General features: G+C 36.4%; 2 protein-coding genes across 5 annotated transcripts in view; one reads left to right on the top strand and one right to left on the bottom strand.

Moving 5' to 3' along the window:
- Positions 1–10,534, top strand: part of cdc23 (CDC23 (cell division cycle 23, yeast, homolog)) — a 30,086-nt gene extending 19,552 nt beyond the window's left edge. For both annotated transcript variants that reach the window (XR_012396495.1, NM_200933.1), the window contains 7 exon segments: positions 999–1,152; positions 2,051–2,170; positions 2,269–2,344; positions 7,062–7,123; positions 7,209–7,287; positions 8,586–8,705; positions 10,197–10,534. Coding sequence is in view for 1 of the 2 variants with exons in the window: in NM_200933.1 (NP_957227.1) it covers positions 999–1,152; positions 2,051–2,170; positions 2,269–2,344; positions 7,062–7,123; positions 7,209–7,287; positions 8,586–8,705; positions 10,197–10,364 (779 nt within the window). In the remaining variant the exon portion in view is untranslated.
- kif20a (kinesin family member 20A) overlaps positions 10,530–22,187 on the bottom strand; it is a 43,288-nt gene continuing 31,630 nt past the window's right edge. For 2 of the 3 annotated variants that reach the window (NM_001161470.1, XM_073934269.1), the window contains 4 exon segments: positions 10,530–11,507; positions 16,221–16,358; positions 18,460–18,551; positions 20,087–20,336. In NM_001161470.1, coding sequence (NP_001154942.1) covers positions 11,151–11,507; positions 16,221–16,358; positions 18,460–18,551; positions 20,087–20,336 — 837 coding nt within the window. In that variant the 3' untranslated portion in view covers positions 10,530–11,150. 3 annotated transcript variants of the gene reach the window in all.

Consider the following 22,187-nt stretch of genomic DNA (forward strand, 5'->3'; position numbering starts at 1 on the left):
AACGTAATTAATACTCAGAAGCCTGAAAGATTATTAGTAGCAGATAAAAGTTCTTTTTATTTTTTTAACTGAGCTATAAAGTGTCAAGCATCACTCACTCACTTCCCTTCAGCTTATATATAAGTTATAAGGGGTGCCTTAGCAGAATAAGCTGCCTGCATAACTAGGTTAATTAAAAATTGGAAGTTTTTATTTCACTGATGTGGTGGCACGGTGGCTCAATAGTTAACACTGTCACCTCACAGCAAGAAGATTGCTAGTTTGAGTCCCAGCTGGGCCAGTTGGCATTTGGAGTTTGCATGTTCTCCCTGAGTTCGTGTGGGTTTCCTCTGGGTGCTAGGTGAGTTGAATAAACTAAAATTGGCTGGAGTCTGAGTGTCAATGCGAGAGTGTTTCCCAGTACTAGGTTGCGGCTGGAAGGGCAATGTTATTTGCTTTCAGTTTGAAGTATTGATCTAATAACCATAGTTTGTTTCTGTCAATTATTATAATATCGTAGATAAAAGAAACACACTCTTTTATTACAAAAAACTTGATTATATTTAGAGTACAAATGATAACATAATAAACTATGAGAGGAAATATATAATAAGTAAAATTAGTAATTACAGTGAAAAAAAATAATCCTACAATAATCAAAATTGAGGTTAAGTGTTTAATTAATCGAGGTTTGATTTTTAGGTCATATCGTGCAGCCCAGGCTTCAATACTCTCCTAGAGTTGAGTTTACCATTTGTGAATCCTGATTTCTGGGTCTTAGCTCAGCATATTCATTGAATCGAATTAGACCATTAGCATTTTTGTATTTAAAGCTTCACTCTTCTGTTATGACATTACACAATGTCTGAACATAGTCTCCACCATCACACCCTCTACTGGTAAAACTAATTTAGCCGCGTACATTTAAAAAATATTTTTAGAATTCCTTTGTGTTATGTGTGAAAATCAGTTCAGTTCAGTCATGTATGAATGCTGATTGCTTTGTTTTTTGCTCACAGGTAACTACTACAGTCTTCGGTCTCAGCATGAAAAAGCAGCACTGTATTTTCAGCGTGCTCTAAAGCTGAATCCACGCTGTCTAGGGGCCTGGACCCTCATGGGTCACGAGTACATGGAGATGAAAAACACTTCTGCCGCCATTCAGGCCTACAGGTAATCATCTCTAAAGTAACACACCAAGTGCTAGCAAAATGCATAACATTCTTCAAAAGTTTATATATATAAATTAATTTATGCTTTACAAGGTAATACATTCTTTCAATTTTTTTTAATATACAGACCTGAATTTAATCTGCGAATTTTGGGTTGCAGCAGGATTGATAAAATCCTGCTGGATTAAACATCATTTATTTACTGCAGTAACCAGGGAAACAACGTTATCCATGCTGTTTTATATGTGCAACTTGCTGGAAGAGAGAACTAGCATTTTTATATCAATAATGTATATGAATAATGCTTTAGTTTAGGTAAAGGTATGTTTTATGTAGCATAACTTCACAAAAACACATTATGTTTTTACATCATAAATTTAATTATTTAATCAGCATGAGCAGATAAAAAAATGGTCACATTCACTATTTTTGTTTTCTCAAAATCAGTGTCTTTATAGATTAATATAGATTAAATTTGAGTCTACTACAGTTTTATTTATTAACTAAATGGTCAGAGAGTTTGCCTTATATAAAGTTTATTTTTTCTAATTATTGTTTTGTACTGTTATTTCTTCTGAACCTTTCAGGTTATTCAATTCTCTTGTGCTTTATTCCCATGCTCTTTAAGAGTTAAGACTCTTTAGTTGTTTATGAAAGTGCATAAAAATAAAAATAAATTAATAAATTGTTTGGTACGAATGAAAACTGATGAAAGTGAATGAGACAATACATTTAAGTTACAATTGCTGTTCTGTTTTTACATGGAAAAAAAGTTGATAGGTTAGCTTTTATTCAGTTAAAGTCCTGAAAAAACTGTGATTTGGTTTAGAGTGGGAACCCTGTTTATAGTCTTAAAATGAATTGTACAGTAATACAATATGTTGACTTTTGTCCCTTAGACATGCAATAGAAGTGAACAAAAGAGACTACCGGGCCTGGTATGGACTGGGACAGACCTATGAGATCCTCAAAATGCCTTTCTACTCTCTCTATTACTACAGAAAAGCCCATCAGCTTCGGTAAGTACATTGTGTAAATGAATCATGTAAGCTGTTTTGTATAAATATTGACCTGAGAGTGTTCACTAAAACACTTCTTTTTTGTATGTTTATATCAGGCCTAATGACTCGCGTATGCTCGTAGCTCTTGGTGAATGTTATGAGAAACTTTCTCAGCAATTGGAGGCCAAAAAGGTAAACGCCAATGATTATACATGGAAACTGATTCCTTTTTTCCCCCCCAGAATATGAATTTATTGATCAGTAGCTATGTTTATGATGTTTTTAAATGCACATTTTGGAAAAAAATGCTTGATGGAAACACCAAGATGCACATACATTTTAAAAATGCGCACAGCTGGGTAGGATTAACTTTAATAAGACTGAAAGTGAACATAAACTAAGATGAAAACACTTCGAATAAACACCGAACACCAAATAAATTCCAGCATCCGCAATAAAAAGTCATGTGCTTTTGTTATAAGACAGGGCTCGAAATTGCGACCATTTTGGTCGCATATGCGCCCGAAATTTGATCTATGCGACCTCAAAATATATTTGGGAGCATTTGTGCGAGTGCATCAAATTGTTGTGTGCGACCAGTTTTTACTGCAAAATGTTCACCACATGTGCGGATTCGGGAGACATTCACGCAGAATGCATCTCTGCACTTGAAACGGAAACGCAGCGCTCAGGAATGGTTTAAAACAGTTGTCATGTCAACCCCCGCCTTCGCGCTCTTCTTATTGGCCCACCACTGCTCTAGCACTGAAACATCAGCTGTCAACCACTCAGTCAGTGCCTTCTGGCTAATGCCTAGTTCACACTAGAGGATTTTAAGCCTGATTTGAGCCCGATTTGGAAGTTAACGAGCTCGCCGACAGATCGGGCTGTGATCGGGAAGAAATCTGCGGGTGCTCGGCGCTCGCCGCTCTTTATGTGTGAACTACTGAACAACGCATCAACGAGGCTCGCTGACGCGCCGCCGACACCTCGCAGACGGAAATTCAACATTCAGCATGCTAAATATTCCAGAGCAGTCGGCCGACTCAACCCCACGTGTGGTCAGATGTAGTGACGAGCTGCAGCCAATGAGAGAGCATATCAGCATGAGCTGAATGCCTGTGTGTTCAGGAGCTCAGCAGAAACATCTGTGATTGGTCAGAATGGGCATCGGTGCACTCGCTTCATTCTGCGTTAGCACAGACATGAGAGTAGGCTATATTAACAGTGGAACTAGAATTCTGTAACTATTAGAATTACCATACTGCTCATTCTGACCGTTCTCATATAAAACGCCATACTGTCACAACATATTTACATTCAAAGCTATTATTGAGATATTAAAATTAAGCTTTGAATGTCTGGTATCATATTTACTGACACCATTAACCAAAAAATATAATCTTTTTTTGGTAATACAGCCTATAAATATGTAGTTAAGATACTAAAACACTTAAAGGTCTTGGCTTTCATTTTCACTTTCAAACAGGAGCTCTTACACAGCACAGAATATGCTGTTTTGAAAGATATCTGAAGTAAATTGATGTTTTTGCCATCAGAAAGTTTTGTTTATGTTAGCAGGAAGTTGCCAGGCAAGAAAATGCACACATATTTAAAGTCACAGCGAAAAGTATCAGACATGCATGCAGTCATTTTGACCAATATGGTAATTTAAGGCAGAAATGCTCAGTTCTTTACTGTTTTGTAATAAAAAAAAAAATAACAATGTCAGAAAGAAATACACTGATAGTTAGAAAACGGCAGGGTGTTATAAATATGTTAGTTTTATTTCAAAGAGTTATAAAATTACAAAAATTAAAAACTCTCTGTGTATCTATCCACTCAAACCTTGCAGATGAGTGATTAATCCGCTCATAAATCAGCTGATTTGACGATGTTTTTAAATTCTTTCTCCAAAGCTTGAAAAGCTGTCAGTGATGTAATCAGCACACAAGCAGCCAATTGTGTTCAGCTTTTTCTGACGACTCCTCCCTCAAATTTTCATTGGCTGTGGTTTGGTAGCTTGAATGAGCTGATGGGGAATGAGATGTTGTGAGATCATGTAGTGTGTGACCCCCCTCTTGTGGATCATTCACAGAGTGTTGCGTAGTGTGAACACCACAGAGATTCAAAGACACAAAGTCAAGTCATGTAGTGTGAACAGCACAGCGATCTGCTGATGTTTAAAATCCTGTAGTGTGAACTAGGCTTAAGGATGACAGAGAGAGCTACTACCGCGAAAAATTGTAAAGCGCTGACGATGAGAATGAAGATAACACTGACAGATTTTGTTTTAGAAACCAAGGCATCCAAAGTTACAAATAATGAAACATCTTACTATAGTGATCATGTGCTGAATGTTAATTCACCATCTACACTTTTCGAAGAGATTTCCGTTGGCTTCAAGTCCGCTATGAAAAGTCTGTGGGATGGAATTTTCAGGTAACTGTTTGCCACATCTAGCAGGAGAGTTTCTGTTTAATCCTTCAAATAATCGCCAGATGCTGTCCGCTATATGCTATATTTCAAATTTAACACCACGTACATCATCGCAAACAGGCTTGCACTAGGTTAACTAATATCGCTACCCATAAAAAGACCGGTATTGCTATTAACATAACTTATGCATAATAAGGTAGAATATATGTCAAAAGCATCAGTGCAATATCAGACAGCACAGTTATATCGTTAACAGATTTATTCATGTCAAGCAGTGTGTGCAGTGTGTCTTTTAGTCACTCAGTTATGTTATAAAAATCTATTTTCTTGTGATAACGGGATTTCGTTGAGACTTATTTTCCTCATTCATGCATATATATATTTTTTCTTGTTAGTTCGATTACTGTTTATTTCAAATGCAATAAATATGTTTGGATAAAACTTGTAGTAACGGTGCTTATAATTGGTGGGTGCGACAAAATTTTGGCTGATGTGCCAAAATTTAAAAAAGTTAGGAGCACCGGTGCTGCCAAGCAAAAAGGTTAATTTCGAGCCCTGTAAGAGGTCATGTGATGATGAAAATGGGTGTGATGGAACGCATTAATGAACAAACCAGCGGACTGAGCACATTGTAAAACATCTGAAATGTTTTAGTCATTCCAAAATGCTTTAACCATTTCAGAGTTATTATTATAATATTATTACTTCCAAACACCACCACATTCATCGTGAATCTGCATTGTCTTCTGAGGCGCAAGTACTTTATTAAATACTAAAATACTCATACAGCTTCTCCTATTGATGCAGATTACTTTTTTTTTATTAGACATTTGGTGCCAGTTTATCAGGAAGTAACTATGTTGTTCTCTTTAACTCATCGGATAAAAATGCTGAATTATTTGCATATCTTTTGTGATATTCTAGCCTGATCTCACGAGGATACGTAGCTATTTTACATTTTGTCAGTTTAGTGGCTAATTCGTATAAATTTGTACGAGTTCAGTCCTACGAAAATGTACGATTTTTAAAAGGTGTGGCATAGGGTTGGGCGGTGTTGACCAATTTGGCATCGTATGATGTCTAATGTGAAACATCAGGATGGACGATGGCATTGTCGTTGTAGGTGGGGTCGTTGTTATCAATTAATTCATAAGGAATTAATTAATTCTAGCCTACTGTTTTCACTACCTGACCCACATGGTCTTTGCTTTACCCATAACCAAACCATAAATAAATAAGTTACAAACAAATGACCACCCGTCAATCACTTTTTTTCCACGGGACTCTGGCATGAATAGGGCACCGTGATCATCATTGTGATTGATGATAACTTCCTTATTTTATTAATATTATTATGAGGAAATAATAGCAAGTAAAGATGCTAGGGATCAGCTGTTTTGGTTGCATATGCACCTGTAATTTTATCTATGCGACCTTAAAATATATTTGGAAGCATTTGTGCAAGTGCATACATTTTCTCTGTTTTCACTGCGAAATCCTCACCGCTTGCATGAATTTAGGAGACATTTATGCAGAATGCATCTTTGCACCTAAAAACACCAAATGCAGCACTCAGGAACAGATAAACAGTTGTTATGTGAACTTGCTGAAGTAAAAAAAGCCTGCAATGCTTGCCCCTGCTCTTCTTATTGGCCCACTGCTCTAGAACTGAACTGGAATGATTGGTAATATCAGCTGTCAATCACTACGTCAATGCCTTCTGCCTTCAGATGACACGAGCTACAACCGCGAAAATGTGAAGCGCTGAAGATGAGAGAATGAAAATAAAACTGACAGACTTTGTTTTAAAAAACACTTAAAGTTACTAATAAGGGCACATCTTATTAGTGATCATGTGCTGAATGTTAATCCACCGTTTACACTTTTCCAAGAGTGGATAAAAGACTTCCAGTGGCTTCAAGTCCACTATGAAAATAACTAAAGCCATTCACTGTAAAGTCTGTGGGACGGGGTTTGCAGGTAACAGTGTTTCCCACTGAATCTGCACATTTTAAGCGCGAGAGGTACTGTATTATCCTTCATTTAATCCTCACAATGCTGTCAGCCGTGCAAGCGGCAGCTACATGTAAAATTTAACACAGCTCATGAAAAGACCGTTATTGCTATTAAGATGACATGCAAATAATAAGTTATATATTAATATAAATGTGGGGCAGGGTGATGGATCGCATCGTCTATCGGCACAACCCTAGTGTGGCACCTAACCCCGCCCCTAAACCCAACTATCATTCGGGGATGAGCAAATCATTCTAAATTGTATGAATGAAATCGTACGAATTCATATGGATTAGCGACTAAATCAAAAAGTTACGAATTGCCATTAGAATGTGTTTTTGTATTGCAGATTCCATGTTTGCATACATTTAGTTTTGCTTTTTGGATGGAAACATTGCTAGCGATAGCATTCTGCTTGTATTTTTAATTAGTAAATATTTTGTGTGGGTTTTAGTGCTACTGGAGGGCTTATTCTGTTGGGGATGTGGAGAGAATGGCGCTTCTAAAACTGGCAAAGTGAGTGTGCTTTTGTTTGTGGATTAATTACTGCTAGTGCTGTTGTGACCTGTTTTAATGGAGTTGTGCCCTTTTGGTTTTTTAGGCTTCACGAGCAGCTGAATGAATCTGATGACGCCGCACAGTGTTACATAATCTACATCCAGGACATTTTCTCATGTGGTGTAAGCTGATGTATTTCTTTGTTAAAGGGATCGTTCACACAAAAACGTAAATCTCCTCACCATTTACTGGTTCTACATTTTTTTGAATTTCTGAACATTTCATTCATAGCAGGGACACAAAATACAATGAAATTGATGACACTTCCCCCCCCTTACAATCGTCAGTATTCGCCTTATTCTCCATATACCATTGGGCGCAGCTATTTGAATCTTTTTGGCTTGAGACTTCCGGTCTCATTCACTTCCATTCATTTTTAGAGGTTTAAAACAGCTCGTCATGCTGCTAGATGTTGCAAACTGATGTTTTCGTATTATATTATTCTACTTTGTCTGTATAGTCATGCAAACACTTGTTAATAGAGCAAGTAATTTGACCATTTTCTGTGTTTATTATTCCTAGTCATTTCTCCCATAGGCAGCTGAATCGGAAGTTCTTAAACAATCGTAAAAATGAGGGCACTTCCGCATTGAAAAATAAGGTCAATATGCTTTCTAGTGTTTACGGAAGAATGAAACTCAAGTTTTAATCAAGTAAATAATGGCGTAATTTTCATCTTGGGGGGAAATGTCATTTTAAATGCACAAACTATCATAAGGGCTCCTTTACACAAGGTTACCACTCGTTCATGGACCCCAAATTCAAGGACTTTTTAAATCACTTATAATTTAAAATCGAGCACCATAATTGACACCCCTCAGCATATATAACGCCATGAAAGTCATTTTTATTACTCCACATATCACTTACACTTAATATTTACATTAAACTACCATAGTAATGATGATGTTTTGTCATGTTTAGAGAATGTTAATACAATTAATTGAATTCAATACTGGTGATGTTCAAATGTGCTTTCTGAAATATTGATAATATGCATTATTTGTCAGTTCTTGTATAAGATTTAAATTTAAGATTATTAATTCAGATAATTATTAATTATGATAATATTATTATTTCTTGAAATAACACCATTAACTTTAAGTGCAAGCACATTCCAGGCCTTGAATTTATGTCTGAAATGCAAGTATGGGAACCCTACAGTACCCGACCATCTGAAGCAGCATTTAACCTTATTTAGATGTTTCCCAGTGAAATAGAATGTTTTGGTGGAAATAATATGGGTTGGACACACAATTTATCCCACCCACATGGCTTAGGTTGTTACTTTTTGCTGTAGTAATGTTTTGGGAGTAATTTTGAACATCGTGCAGAACATTTGGACCATTATTTTTGTAGTTGCATGATAGGAAGAACGGTTTCTAGAAAGATCATCTGATTTTTTATTTTGTGACCTTAGGAGCAGTTGGAGCATGCAGAGGTGAGCACTGCGCTGCGGTATCTCGGACAGTACTACTTCAAGAACAAACTGTATGACGAGGCGTCTCTCTGCGCTCAGCGATGCTGCGACTATAATGACGTGAGTTTAACTAAACTTACTACAGCAGTTGTAGATTGGAGATTTGAAAGCCATGCTGACTTTTAAGATTTAGCTGTAAAATATAGCACATGCAGTTGTTTAATGTTGATTTATTTAAGTGTACTGTTGGTGTTAGCCTGTTCAAATGTAGCAGTGTTGCACTTTTTTGACATTTGACTAGCATTATCTAACACAGGGGTGTCTAAACTCAATCCTGGGGGGCCGGTATACTGTTGAGTTTAGCTCCAGGGAAATGCTAATGGTCTAATCCGATTTAATGATTTATCCTAAGCTAAAAGTGCTCTTGCCAGACACAGAACTTGGCTTAATGAAATAAAAAATGGTAAAACTAAACAGTTTACAGTTTTTCTTGTTTGCTTTGAGCTGGTTAAAGAAACTAGGTTCCTCTTCATTTTCATTATCACTATCCCAGCAGAGCAAAAGACGGGTCTTGCAAATGTGTAAACCCTTTCTCATTGGGTTGACACATTTTCCCCACCATTTTTCAAAACAGTTAACACAGATGCCATTCAAGCAGCCCAAACTCCATTGTTTTAGTTATGGTAACCAAACAGAAACCATCTATTCCTAACTTTTAAAAACTACCAACATCAGTATGAAATCACTGAAGCACCTCCTTCACACAAATCTTCAATTAGCAATCAGTCTGCCAACCTTATAAAAACGATGGAAGGTCTGTGTTGTTCTGTACCAGCATTGATGGAGGAGGTCAATATGGCTATGTCTTGTACTCCCAACAGATTTGACTGTATATTAGTTTACATGTGTTTTCTCTAATATTTACAGTATTTTATTACTTTTGTCTGTTTATTTATTTGTTTATACAGTATTTCAGTTTTCAGCCACAGTTTGAAAAAATGTGATGAATTCAATATAAATTTAATCAAAGCACATCTTATTCTGGATCCAATTCTTTGCAAAAAGGCACATTTGAAAGCCCAAATAGAAAGACAACAAATGCCATTGGCAATAGGCTACAATGGCAAGCAATGGTGGTGCACTGACTTCTGTATTTTGTTGTCCATTGTGTAATGATTAATTGAAAGAGCTCATATACCTGTTTGCAAGTTCTGTTGTTTGAAGGTAAAACTAGCTTTTGTTTCATATTTTAAATGTTTTGACATAATATGTGCCTTTTGCAACCAAAATGTGTCATTTTGACCATGAGTGCCGCTGTTTAGGCCTGTGTGTTAACTGTTTTGAAAATGTGGAGTTTCAGTTGACAACTGCATCAAAGCAATCAAGAAAAACTGTAACACTTGGAGATTTGTAAAATAAGTGTTCCTTACATCCAGACAGTTGGGAAAGATGTAGCTTATTAAGTCAGATTGTCTAAAGGTTTCATTAGTTGTCATCTGATATGTTAAGCTTTTTTTAATAATAGGGTTTAATAGTAGATTGTTACTTAATTTCTGGACCCACTGCAATAATAATAAATACAATAATAATAATTTGTTTTTCATTTTCCAGGCCAGAGAAGAAGGAAAGGCTTTGTTAAGACAAATCTCTGCAGTGCGGGAGCAAGGGGAGCCCTCGTCTACTGATCTGTCTCTACCATGTGTTTTCAACCCTTTGTCTAACAACACCACACCAGTTAGAAGGGTATCTCCACTTGATCTGTCTTCTGTTACACCCTAACAAACACACGATTCATTAACAGGTCAGATCTTTCACTCAGCCGCACAAACATCAAGTTTATATGCTGAGGAAGAACAAAAATTCATGCCTTTATGTTCACCTCATTGTAAATAAGTGCTTGTACAGACAAATGGTGCCAGTTATATTAAATAAAACAACTCAACATTCAAGGGTCAATGTTTTATTACCAAAACCCTTTTAGTTTCGATTATACAGTGAAAAGAAGAGACATTCAAAAGTGACAAACATCTCACACTCATGCAAACTGTGCAAAACAAATGGACCCAACGCAAGAATGTAGTGCTTGTATCTGAGCATTTGGTCCTTAATAAACATTCCAAAGAAAATCTTGTATTTGGTTATAACACTGAAGTATTAAAGAATCACACAACTCTGCCAAAAAAAAAAAAAAGAAGCTAAAATTTGGATGTAAAGTAGGGATTAACCTGGATTTCTGGTCAAACATACAGTTTAGAAACACATGTAACGCAGAATAATATTTAAAATCGCTCTAATTTTGTATTTACAGTTTGATTTGGTTTAAGTTAGGCATACTCGTAAAAGAAATATATAAAAAATAGAGCATATATGAAAAGATGTGATACATAATGGTAGTATCAAATGGCCATATTGTATAACAAAACCCCTTAAATAAAAAAAGAATGCCAGCATAACTATAAAAAGTAAAAGAATCACTTTAATATTTTGTATGTCAACAAGGCCACCTGATCATGTAATAAAAGACTGCAAGAGATAAAAAACAACAACACTAATTAGTATACACCCTTAATACTTGACTCGGAGCATGACGGGAGTGGTAGGAGGCGATGGCTGTCGTGAACGCAACACACGAGAATAAGGTGTGGTGACCTCATTTTGCTGTCGGGTTGGTCGTGAAGGGGTCTTTGAGGGCGTGCGGGAGGGAAACAGCGAACGGAAGAAAGGGCGTTTTTCTGGAGGCTGGTTCTCCGCCAGAGCTACCGCTACCCCGCATCCCCTTTTCTTGCAGGAGCCGGATGCCGTTGGAGGCTGGTGGGACTGGGCTTGTTGAGTGTTCTGGAAGCGCGTCAGGAGCTCGTCTTTCTTACGCAGTTCCGCTTTGACCAGCTGCAGGCTCGTGTGCAGCTCGACTAGCATTTGGTCCTACAGAATAAGAACGGGAAGAGGAGAGGGCGGCGAACAGGGTTAGAGAGGCCAGAGGGTAAATAAAGAAAGGTGGAGTGGGAACTGGAATTACACACGGTTAAAATCTAATCCTCTGCAAAATCGCATCGATTAGAGAAGGAAAACGTGGTGTTAGAGGGGATTAGAACGAGAAACAGCATGTCTGTGAAATTAGTGATGGTTTAAAAAAAAGATGTGTTCGAATCTTTCGCATGGTTTAGGCAAGTGTGTAAAATCTAAATCAGCATGAATGGGTTAAAAGAAAGAATAAAGGAAGAGGGGGAGAAATGGAAAATGTGTTGGTGTAGTAAAGACTAACTTACCAGACAGTCATAACAATTAGATTAATTTATCATTCATTTTATTATTAAAACAATTAAATGTAAAGTACAGCCAAAAATCAAAAGCGAGTTACCATGTGCACTTTGAATGCGGTATACCCATTTTTTTTACATTGTACTACAAAAGTTGAGGTAAAAAAAATGTATAATAATAAGTCTTGCTCACACTCCTTGATATACTGGCAGTAAAGACTGATTAGCATTGGGTTTTTTGTTTCAAAGAATGGTCCTATGTGGCATGTCATATATTCCAATTGTTGTGGGGGTTATGATTGTGCGCAATGGAAAAACCAAAACCTTTTCATTTGGAATTGCCTGTCCATGTGACTTTATAAGCGCAGCAAACAAAATAGACTTCCCTAAAAAAAACTATTGTAAGAACCCAAGATACACAGGAAATGCTACATATACAATTCATTTATGATTTTCTGGACTACATCCATCTTTGTTTGTTGAAATTAATCTGTTAACTGGAATGCATCTGAGTTCCGGTCTAGAACTACACAAGTACTTTCAGCAAAGACTTTAAGTTACACAAGATCCTATGCTGTGTCACTCGTATACTTTTGAATGGGGAAAAGTGAAACAGTCAATATGGCGAATGAAGCCCCAACTTCTAGTACAGGAGCCAATCAACAATCGCTATATGGTAAATAAAGCATGCCTTCTAGTACATGAGCCAATCAGTGATTGCTATAGAATGATAATTCTCCGGGAGAGGGGCTTGGACTAGAGCGGAGTTTCTGCAGATTTTGTGATACGAACATTTAGAAATGAAACTAAATACAGTTGTTTAATTTTATTGGTTATTCATAATATGTAATGTAATCTTGGCAAGTAGTTTTGGGGAATTTGATGTTTCCCCATTCAAACAGGATGACCGAGCATACTGCCTGAGAGGTGTTTTAAAGATGGCCACAGAGTAAAATAACTTGTCTTAAAGGGACTTTATTGTAAAGTGTTACTGAAAGCAAAGTTGTAATCGCTACTGCATTTACTAACATGAACTAACAATAAACAATAGTTTGTTTTCCAACGAATCATATTTTACACCCACAGGATACATTTTTTATATTTTCTACGGAAGGCCAAAACCACAAGGTGAAAAAAACAACAACAACAAAAACAAAAAAATGAGACCGTAAAATAAGACTGTTAAGAGAACATTCTATTTATTCGCCTCCAAAATTGATTCGGTCTGTCCAGCGATTCATTATGCCCGACTCTTAACTTTTTAGGGTGGGACAAGCGACATTACAGTCACCAAAGTGTTACATTAAATTAGTCATTATTACAATTAAAATAAGACGTTTAATATCTAAAGTTAGGCTAGAATGCGTTTAAACATTAGGCTTTGGAGAGTGTTAACAAATGAACCGAGACGGTGTCCATAGATAAATAAGTGTCAGTGCAAAAAAACAATAAAATACAATAAGAAAATGCCAGATGGTACAGCACTCTGCCCACGATTATGTTTAAGTTGAAATTAGTTTAAATTAGAACGCACGTGTCTTTGATTCAATAATAAAAATGGTAATTATTATTATTATTATAATTGTTGTTGTAAATATTTTGTGTTTAATTTTCTGTGTAGATTGCAGCAGCACAACCGAACAACATTGCTTCAAGTGTTTAACATTTATTGGTCCATAAAATCTCCTCATTAGCTTGGCTTTCACCTGCAGTGACTTTCACCAATTTTATTATTTCTTTGCTATTAAGGCTATTTGTGTTATCGCTTGGTCACTCTTCTTGCTATGAGGACTAGTGCCTACTGAGGAATTAGTTAGACCAGAGGTGCGTTTCTGAAAACCATCATTAACTAAGGTTGCAAATTTCGTCGTTATAACGAGATAAGTTTTCTTTTTTTTTTTCCGTAGATGCCCAGATTGCTTTTTTGTTCTTCACCTTGCGGTTCAGGGCTTCTGTAATTTTTAAATAAAAATTAAGGCTTGTTGCCATTGACTGCCACTATATGTTAAAGCGCAAGAAATATTTTTTGTAAAGTTTTTGTTGTAGGAATATCAATGTTGGCCATACAGCATTAAAACAAAACCAGAGTAAGTAAAGAATGACTGCATTTTCTGTTCCTGTAAGCATACTCAAAATCAGATCGAAGATAAACTAGCGCTCATGATCAGTGAATTCATGTAAACCAAAGATCTCAAACTCAGTCTCTGGGGGGGCTGCGGCACTGCACAGTTTAGCTTCAACCACCTCCAACTCACACCTGCTTAATACTCTTGAACACCTTCATTAATTGGATCAGGGGTCTGTTTCAGTAAGGAGGTTCGACCAACTCGGGAGTTTAAACTTGAACTCTGAGTTGACTTACCAAGAGATTAAAAACTCAGTTTTCAATTTCAGAACAGCTGATCTGAGATCAAGTCTGAATAGACTGATTCAGAGTTAAGTGCACACACAGTGACTATAAAAAGGCATTATCAATGGAGCTCAAATATTATGAGTCGCCATGGCAACATCTAGAAAAAAAAGTGATCAGCATTTCTTTCTCTAGCTGAACTTGATGTGCTCATACAAAGATGTAGCAAATATGAGCATATATTTAAAAAAGCAACACCACTGCATCAGTGAAACAAAGACAGTTAGCGTGGGAAAACAGCTGCTCAAGTTAACGCAAAGGTTTACATTTAAAGTATTTAAATATTTATATTTAATGTAATGTGTGACGTTTATTGACTTTTCACTTGAAAAAGTGGGGAATTGGCCGTAATTTTGAAGTTATTTCAGATGTAATTGCATTAAATTACATAAAATAGGCTACTGCATAGTTTCTACAACAGCTTTGACAAAACAAGAATGCAGATAACCCTAACTCAATGTTCAGTGGAAATGTTTCATTTAAGGTTTCCACTTTTACACACGTTGATCATTTGAATATCTAAAATAGAGTTTGAATACATTTTAAAGTGCACTTGTGTGTCTGCCTTTATTATTGATCAAGTGGTAGAGGTTGATGTGACATTAAGAATGTAAGCCGTACTACAAAATAGTTTTTAGAACGAGTTAATATGTTTCCATCCAACAGTGTGAATTAAATTTATGCGCAGAACTGGAATATCACATAAAAGATGTGCAAATAAAGCAGTCAAAGAGAACAAAATAATCACTTCCTGATTAAGTGGCGCCAAATATCAACTGTAAAAACAGAATTTATTGCAGTAGAAGAAGCTGTGTGAAACTTTTCTTTATTTAATAAATGACTTCAGAAGACTATGCCGAACTGCAAAAAACATGTGATGGCGTTTGAAGCTACGAGACGCGTAGAACAGGATCTTGACAGTTTTGGAGGTCATTAATAATGTAATAACAGATTCAGGCATTTAAGAATGACCAAAACAACATTTCAGATGTGTTACAGTGTGCTCAGCCTCCTGGTTTATCTATTCATACACATGTTCATTTACAAATGATCTCTTATTCCAGTATGTGCATGAATAAAGGTCATGTGATTTTGTTATATGTTTGGTAAAAGGGTTTCCATCTGAGTTTATGTGCATCTTTTGTTACCGAATAAAAAGTTTATCCTACTCAGTTATGCGCATGTTTTTTATGCACATTTTCAAAATGTATTTGCATCTTGGCGTTTCCAAGCCACCAATCCACCAATCTTTAATGCACAGTTCCAAAATGCACATTAAAATAGGTGGGTGGAAACGTCATAAGGCTAAGGCGAGAAATACCACGTCTATTAAAAAAAGGGGAGGATTCCGACAGAAAGTCAGAGTTTAGAGAATAAAACCTGCTCCTGATAGGTTAGGTTTACTGAGCAAGTTACCACGGTACCAGAGTTATCTCTCTTTTAGAAACAGGCTTGACTTACCCTGCTTTCTCGAGTTTGACAAACCTGCCATTTTGAAACGGAAAACCCAGAGTTTCTCTCATTTCAGGGTTAACATACTCTGAGTTTTCACTTAACCTCCTGTCTGAAATGAGGCCCAGGTGTGCTTGATTAGGGTTGGAGCAAAACTGTGCAGAGCTGCAGCCCTCCAGGATTCGAGTTTGAGACCATTAATGTAAACAGATGGGTAAGGAACATTAATGGGACATGGTGATGGCTTATTTTGACAAAACGTATAAATATATTCCTCAGAGAAACAGTGTTGCAAAAAGTATGCAAATATAGTTTTCCTTCCACCTCATAGTTCCATTTACTAAAAGTTTTGCAAAAGAATAAAAGTTTCTCAGAGAAAGGAAAAAAAGATTAGTGTAGAAGTATGTAAAGCACAGAATTACATAACACATAATAAACATTTTATAACTAAGCAGGCCCTCAAAGAGGAAAAAAACTAAAAGTTGTGTTCATATATGGTGTATTTGCATTGATTACCTGTTTGGCGAGTTTACTGTCTGCTGAAGAGAGAGCGTGACGAAGCTTTTCTCCATCTGTGTTGCGGCAGCAGGCTCTTTCTCCTGACTGCAGCTTAATGCCCAGCAACTGAAGCTCCATCCGCAGCTGCTTCAGGTTCTACAAACCAAACAAACACACAATTTCCATATAGACCATTTTGTGGGATGTAAGCAATAACAATGGTCCTAATCTATTTCCAGTTTTATATTATTAATTTCCATAGCTTATGAAAATCCAAAAGGGTCCACATATTGATAAGAAATGTTAACGAGGTTGTCATGAAATATTTTTTATGACTGAATCATCTTGTTACAGTTCTGAAATAGTTTGATGACAAGCAGGAACTGTTCATATACCAATGATATCGCCATATTGAAATGGTCTACATGAGCTACTCAGTTTCTCCATTCAATATATGGTTTGGCCAGAAAAGTATATCCTGTAACATAATAAGCTATGTAGGAAAGTATAACAATAATTGTTTGCATGGATTGATGTGATCAAGCTAAAATTGGCGATCGTAAAGATTTTATCCCCATTGGTGTTTAGTTGTAATACTTTTTCCTTAATTGCTCAGATTAATAGTGGCAGACCGCAGACATATTATTTGCTCATATGATATAAATATGAGGGATTAATACTTATATGAATTCATTTCAATTGCACCAGATTACACTATGGACTAGCTTGCATTCAAAATTGCTCAATATATTTGGTCTATGCATAATTTATATATCTCATCTTTGCATGTACCACACATGCTCACCTGTAAAGCAAGGTATGCTCAAATAATGCATTTCTATACGTATACTTGTGCGGTCATGGCAACAGTGGTAAAATGGCAACTCGACTCATTTACTGACAATAAAATTTTACTTGCTTGTGTGTGTTTTTAATCAGTGTAATTTGAGTTGGGTTCCACTGAGTGATATCATACGGTATGCTTTTATAGGCGTTTTCACTGTTAAAGGGTACCTAATGGCCCGTTTCCACAATGAGAGGTACGGTTCGGTAAGTTTTTATGGCCGCTTCCACTTTCAAAAGGTACCTAAAAGCGAATTGTACCGTACCACTTTTTGGTCACCCTTTGCAAAGGGTACCTAGCATGAAAAAAGGTACCAAAAGGTGGAGCAGCTGAACCCTATTGGTTTGCAGAGATACGTCACTCGCAGAAGCTGGAGAATGAAAACAAAGCAAGTCGAAAACACAGCCGAGACATTACACCGTAACAATATAAACATATAATAACAAGCTATGGTTGACCGAAGATAAAACAAATCTTGTCGTCGTCTTGATGAATAGCCACAAAGCCAAGAAGAACAAAATCTGTCGTATCCTGTTGTTGTTTAACGAGCCTGTCTAAAAGTCCCAGCGGTTTCACTTTCTCCAGAGAGCTCGCCGCGCGTCTATATTTGAAATAACGAACTTCTTGAACTCATATTAATAAAGATTTGATATCTAATCTTTTCAGAAGCGGACACACGCGAGAGTGAAGTGCGAAAAAACAGAGAACAAGCTGGAAAAAAACAGCAACATAAAACATGAACAAACTGCCATCTTTAATTCTTATCACCTTTTGGACTATTATGAACTCGGAATGGCGGAATTACTTTTTAACAGAGGTTACATGTGCTGCTGAAGACTAAAGACACAGATGAGCCGTTTACACTGACTGAAGGCTGTATGTTGAGTGTTGTTTTTGAACCCAAATAAATGCTAAATGTATGCTGTGTAGTTTTTCTGTAATTGGTAACATATCAGAGACTGTAAGGGTCTGTATGTGTTTATATATACATGTTGCATTTATTTATTTTATATAATTGCAGACGTTACAGTAGGCTACTTCGCACTGTCATTGATCTGCAGTTATAATCAAATCATGTTTATGGAACAGTTAGTAATGAACATTTATACACAAGTATTTATGTGTATAAAGCATCTGTTTTTGAGAAATGCTTCTCATATGATATGTGAATGACCTGTACGACTTTACGGTAACATTTTCTTAAGTAAAAATGACGTCGTCTGAAACTCTGTCGTACCCACCAAAAGGGTACCCTTTTGGCAGTGGAAACCCAAGTCTAATAAAGGTGACCTGTACCAGACTGTACCTCTCAGTGGAAACAGGCCAAAAAAGACCAAATTTAAAGACACGAAAAATCCCAATGGTCATGATTCAATCAGTAAAACAACTTTTAAAATCAATGAGAAGACTGACCCTCTGACCCTCCTCCAGTTTCCGCTCAGCTGTAGTTGTCAGGGTTCCCGTAACGCCCATCGATGGGAGGTTGTCCTGGAAACGCTTCAATTCTAATAAAAAAATGGTACATATAGCAGTTAAAACACAAATAGGCAAATAAATTGACAAAAATTTTTAACTTAAAAATCATTTAAAAAAATGTTTAAAGAAATAATTAAATATTAGTTGCCAGAAGCTTGCATGTATCAATTGCTATGTTTCCATCCACCTTTTTAATGCACATAAAACGATTGATGGAAATGCCATGATGCGCATCAACTTTAATAATACGCATAGTTATGCGCATACGTTTTTCTTAGTAGGATATCGAATAATTAGTTTAAAATTAAACTATGATGGAAACACTTTTACTGATCAAATTCCAGCATGCACATTAAAAGTCATGTGATTTTGTTATGAGATCATGTGACGATAAAAATGTGTGTGAATGGACAAACCAGCCAGCTGAGCGCATTGTAAAACATCTGAAATGTTGTTTTCAGTAAACCATTTCAGTATTAGTGTAATTATTATTAATGACCTTCAGAATTGTCAAGAGTGTCTGTGCTCGACGTCTTACGCCACTGCTCGTTCATTACGTGTCGGCATTGTAATCTGATGCGAAGTCATTTATTAAACAAACAAACAAACAAACAAAAAAAAAGGTTTGCAGCTTTTCCGGTAGCAGTAAATTCTGTTTTTATTGTTGATATTTGATGCCAGTTAATCAGGAAGTGACGATTTTGTCCTCTTTGACTTGTTGGACGAAATTTTATTTGCATGTCTTTTATGCGACATACCAGTTTTGCGCATAAATTTCACATTTATGGATGGAAACATAGCTATTTAACTCTTGCCCTATTATTGGAGTATTTCATGAAATTACAAAGTTAGGACAATAATACAAAAGCATCAATAAATACAGGAATCACTTTAGGTTTCAACCGAAAACATTGGTGAGATCTAACTTCCAGTATATTTACTAAATATTAATGTCAGAAACTAATCCAAAATTAAAACATTATTCATATACTGAATAAAAATCTAAAAGGTCTAGCTAATTCACCAGGTTGGCGCTAGGCATGGGACGATTCTGGAACTATTTTCAAGGTATACTGTAGTTTGGAAATTTCAAGATCTTTAAACCACCAACATTTTCTGTAATACCATTCCTAAGGTATGTGTACGATTTTTATTAACATTTTTTTTTAGGACAACAGTATCTTCAGCAGAAAAGCTATCTAAAGATGCCATTTAAAATTGTAAAGAAATCAGTGTTTTTAAAACAAATGAAGTCAATAATTCATTTCAATTATTTAGCCTGACATGTTTATTGCTCCAAAGTATTATAAATCTTAAAAAAAAAAAAAAAAAAAAAAGTGATATGTGAAATGTGACTATTTGCTCATGTATGCAGGTATGTACAATCATATGGTGTAAAACAGATTAAGAATGTGCATAATATAATGAATAGAAAGGGTAGAGTGAGGTGAGGGGCTCAATTAGTTTCTATTTTTCACATTTTCTTAAATTGTGTTGTTGAATAAAATGTTAATAAAAGATCAGGAAAAAAAGAAACTATTTCATCATCACATACAACACGTACCAAGTGTTTTGAGGCGCAGTTCTGTTTGCTTCAGGTCTAGTTCGGCTCTGCAATTTTCCAGCTCTGCTTTACACCGAAAGAGCTCTATACTCTCATGATCTGCATCTCGTTTGTGAGTTGAAGCCAAGCGTTGTGAACGACGCAGACCACCGTCATCATTCAGAGGTGGGAAAATGGCAACCGGGGCAGTATTACCTGCTTCCTTTTCCTTAAGAGCAGCAGTAAGTTCTCTGATCTCATCATCTCGCTCCTTTGAAAAATTATAAAAACCAAAAAATATTAGAAAAAAATAAATAAAAATAAAATCACATCTTTCTGCATGTCTTGCACAAACAGCGCTTAAGAGACAGTTCACCTACAAATGAAAATGCACTTACTATTTGCTCACCCTCAAGTTGTTCCAAAAACAAAGGAAGGTAGTTTGAAGAAAGCTGAACACCTGTTTCCATTGACATCCTTAGTAGCAAAAACAAATGCTATGGAAATCAATGGTTACAGATTACCAGCTTTCTTCAAAATGTCTTCCTTTGTGGTCAACACTAAAAAGAAAGTCATACAGGTTTGGAACAAGCGAGGGAAAATAAATGACAATTTATATTTGTGTGAACTATCCCTTGAAGCCATTTAAGTTCTCTTATATGTTGTGTACATATGAAGAGGTTTCCAAAACATAATTCCTTGTCTATGCAATAATACGTTTAAGGCTAGCTTCCTTACCTGTATATAAAAAAAGGTTTAAGTATAAAACAAGACTATGAATACTGCAGGATACAGGACATTAGTTTAAATTATAAAAAATATTATTTATAAATTATATATTATAGATAGTTTATGCTGCTTTGTGCTCCATTTTGCTGGTAGTTAAATTGATTTTCCACAATGAAACAAAATTTGTGTGATTCTTTCCTTTTATTACCTTCCAACTTATTGACCATGACTTCAAGTGCAAAGTTTAAAATCATATGAAAACTGAAAAATATGTGTAAAAGTTTACTGTTGATAAAATGTGCTTATTTTATCAGCTTGTCAGTGTGTCTCTCTCACTCCATCTATCCACATACACAAACTGAAACTTATAGGCCACTTTATTAAGTACACCTTAATAGTAATAGGTTGGACCCCGTTTTGCCTTCAGAACTGCCTTGATCCTTCATGGCATAGATTCAACAAGATACTGGAAATATTCCTCAGATTTTGCTCCATATTGACATGATATCATCCAGCTGTTGCTGCAGATTTGTCGGCTGCACATTCATGATGCAAATCTCCCATTCCACCACAAAACAGCGGTGCTCTTTTGGATTGAGATCTTGTGACTGTGGAGGACATTTGAGTAAAGTGAACTTGTTGTCATGTTCGAGAAACCAGTCTGAGATGATTTACGCTTTACGACATGACGCGTTATCCTGCTGGAAGTAGCCATCAGATGATTGCCATAAAGGGATGGACATGGTCAGCAACAATACTCAGGTAGGCTGTGGCCTTGACACGATTCGCAATTGGTACTAATGGGTCCAAAGTGTTCCAAAAAAATATCCCCCACACCATTACACCACTACCATCAGCCTGAACCATTGATACAAGACTGGATGGATCTATGCTTTCATGTTGTTGATGTCAAATTCTGACCCTACCATCCGAATGTCGCAGCAGAAATCGAGACTCATCAGACCAGGCAAAGTTTTTTCAATCTTCTACTGTCCAAATTTGGTGAGCCTCTGCAAATTGTAGCCCCAGTTTCCTGTTCTTAGATGACAGGAGTGGCACCCGGTTTGGTCTTCTGCTGCTGTAGCCCATCTGCTTCAAGGTTCAAGGTGTTGTTCATTCAGAGATGCTCTTTTGCATACCTCAGTTGTAACGAGTGATTATTTGAGTTACTGTTGCCTTTCTATCAACTCAAACCAGTCTGACATCAACAAGGCGTTTGCATCCACAGAACTGCCACTTACTGTATAAATTTTCTTTTTCTGACCATTCTCTCTAAACCCTAAAGAGATGGTTGTGTGTGAAAATCCTAATAGATCAGCAGTTTCTGAAATACTCAGACCAGCCTGTCTTGTCAACAACCATGCCATGTTCAGTCACCTTTCTTCCCCATTCA

The sequence above is a fragment of the Danio rerio genome, chromosome 21, assembly GCF_049306965.1.
Source record: "Danio rerio strain Tuebingen ecotype United States chromosome 21, GRCz12tu, whole genome shotgun sequence".
Taxonomy (NCBI): Eukaryota; Metazoa; Chordata; class Actinopteri; order Cypriniformes; family Danionidae; genus Danio; species Danio rerio.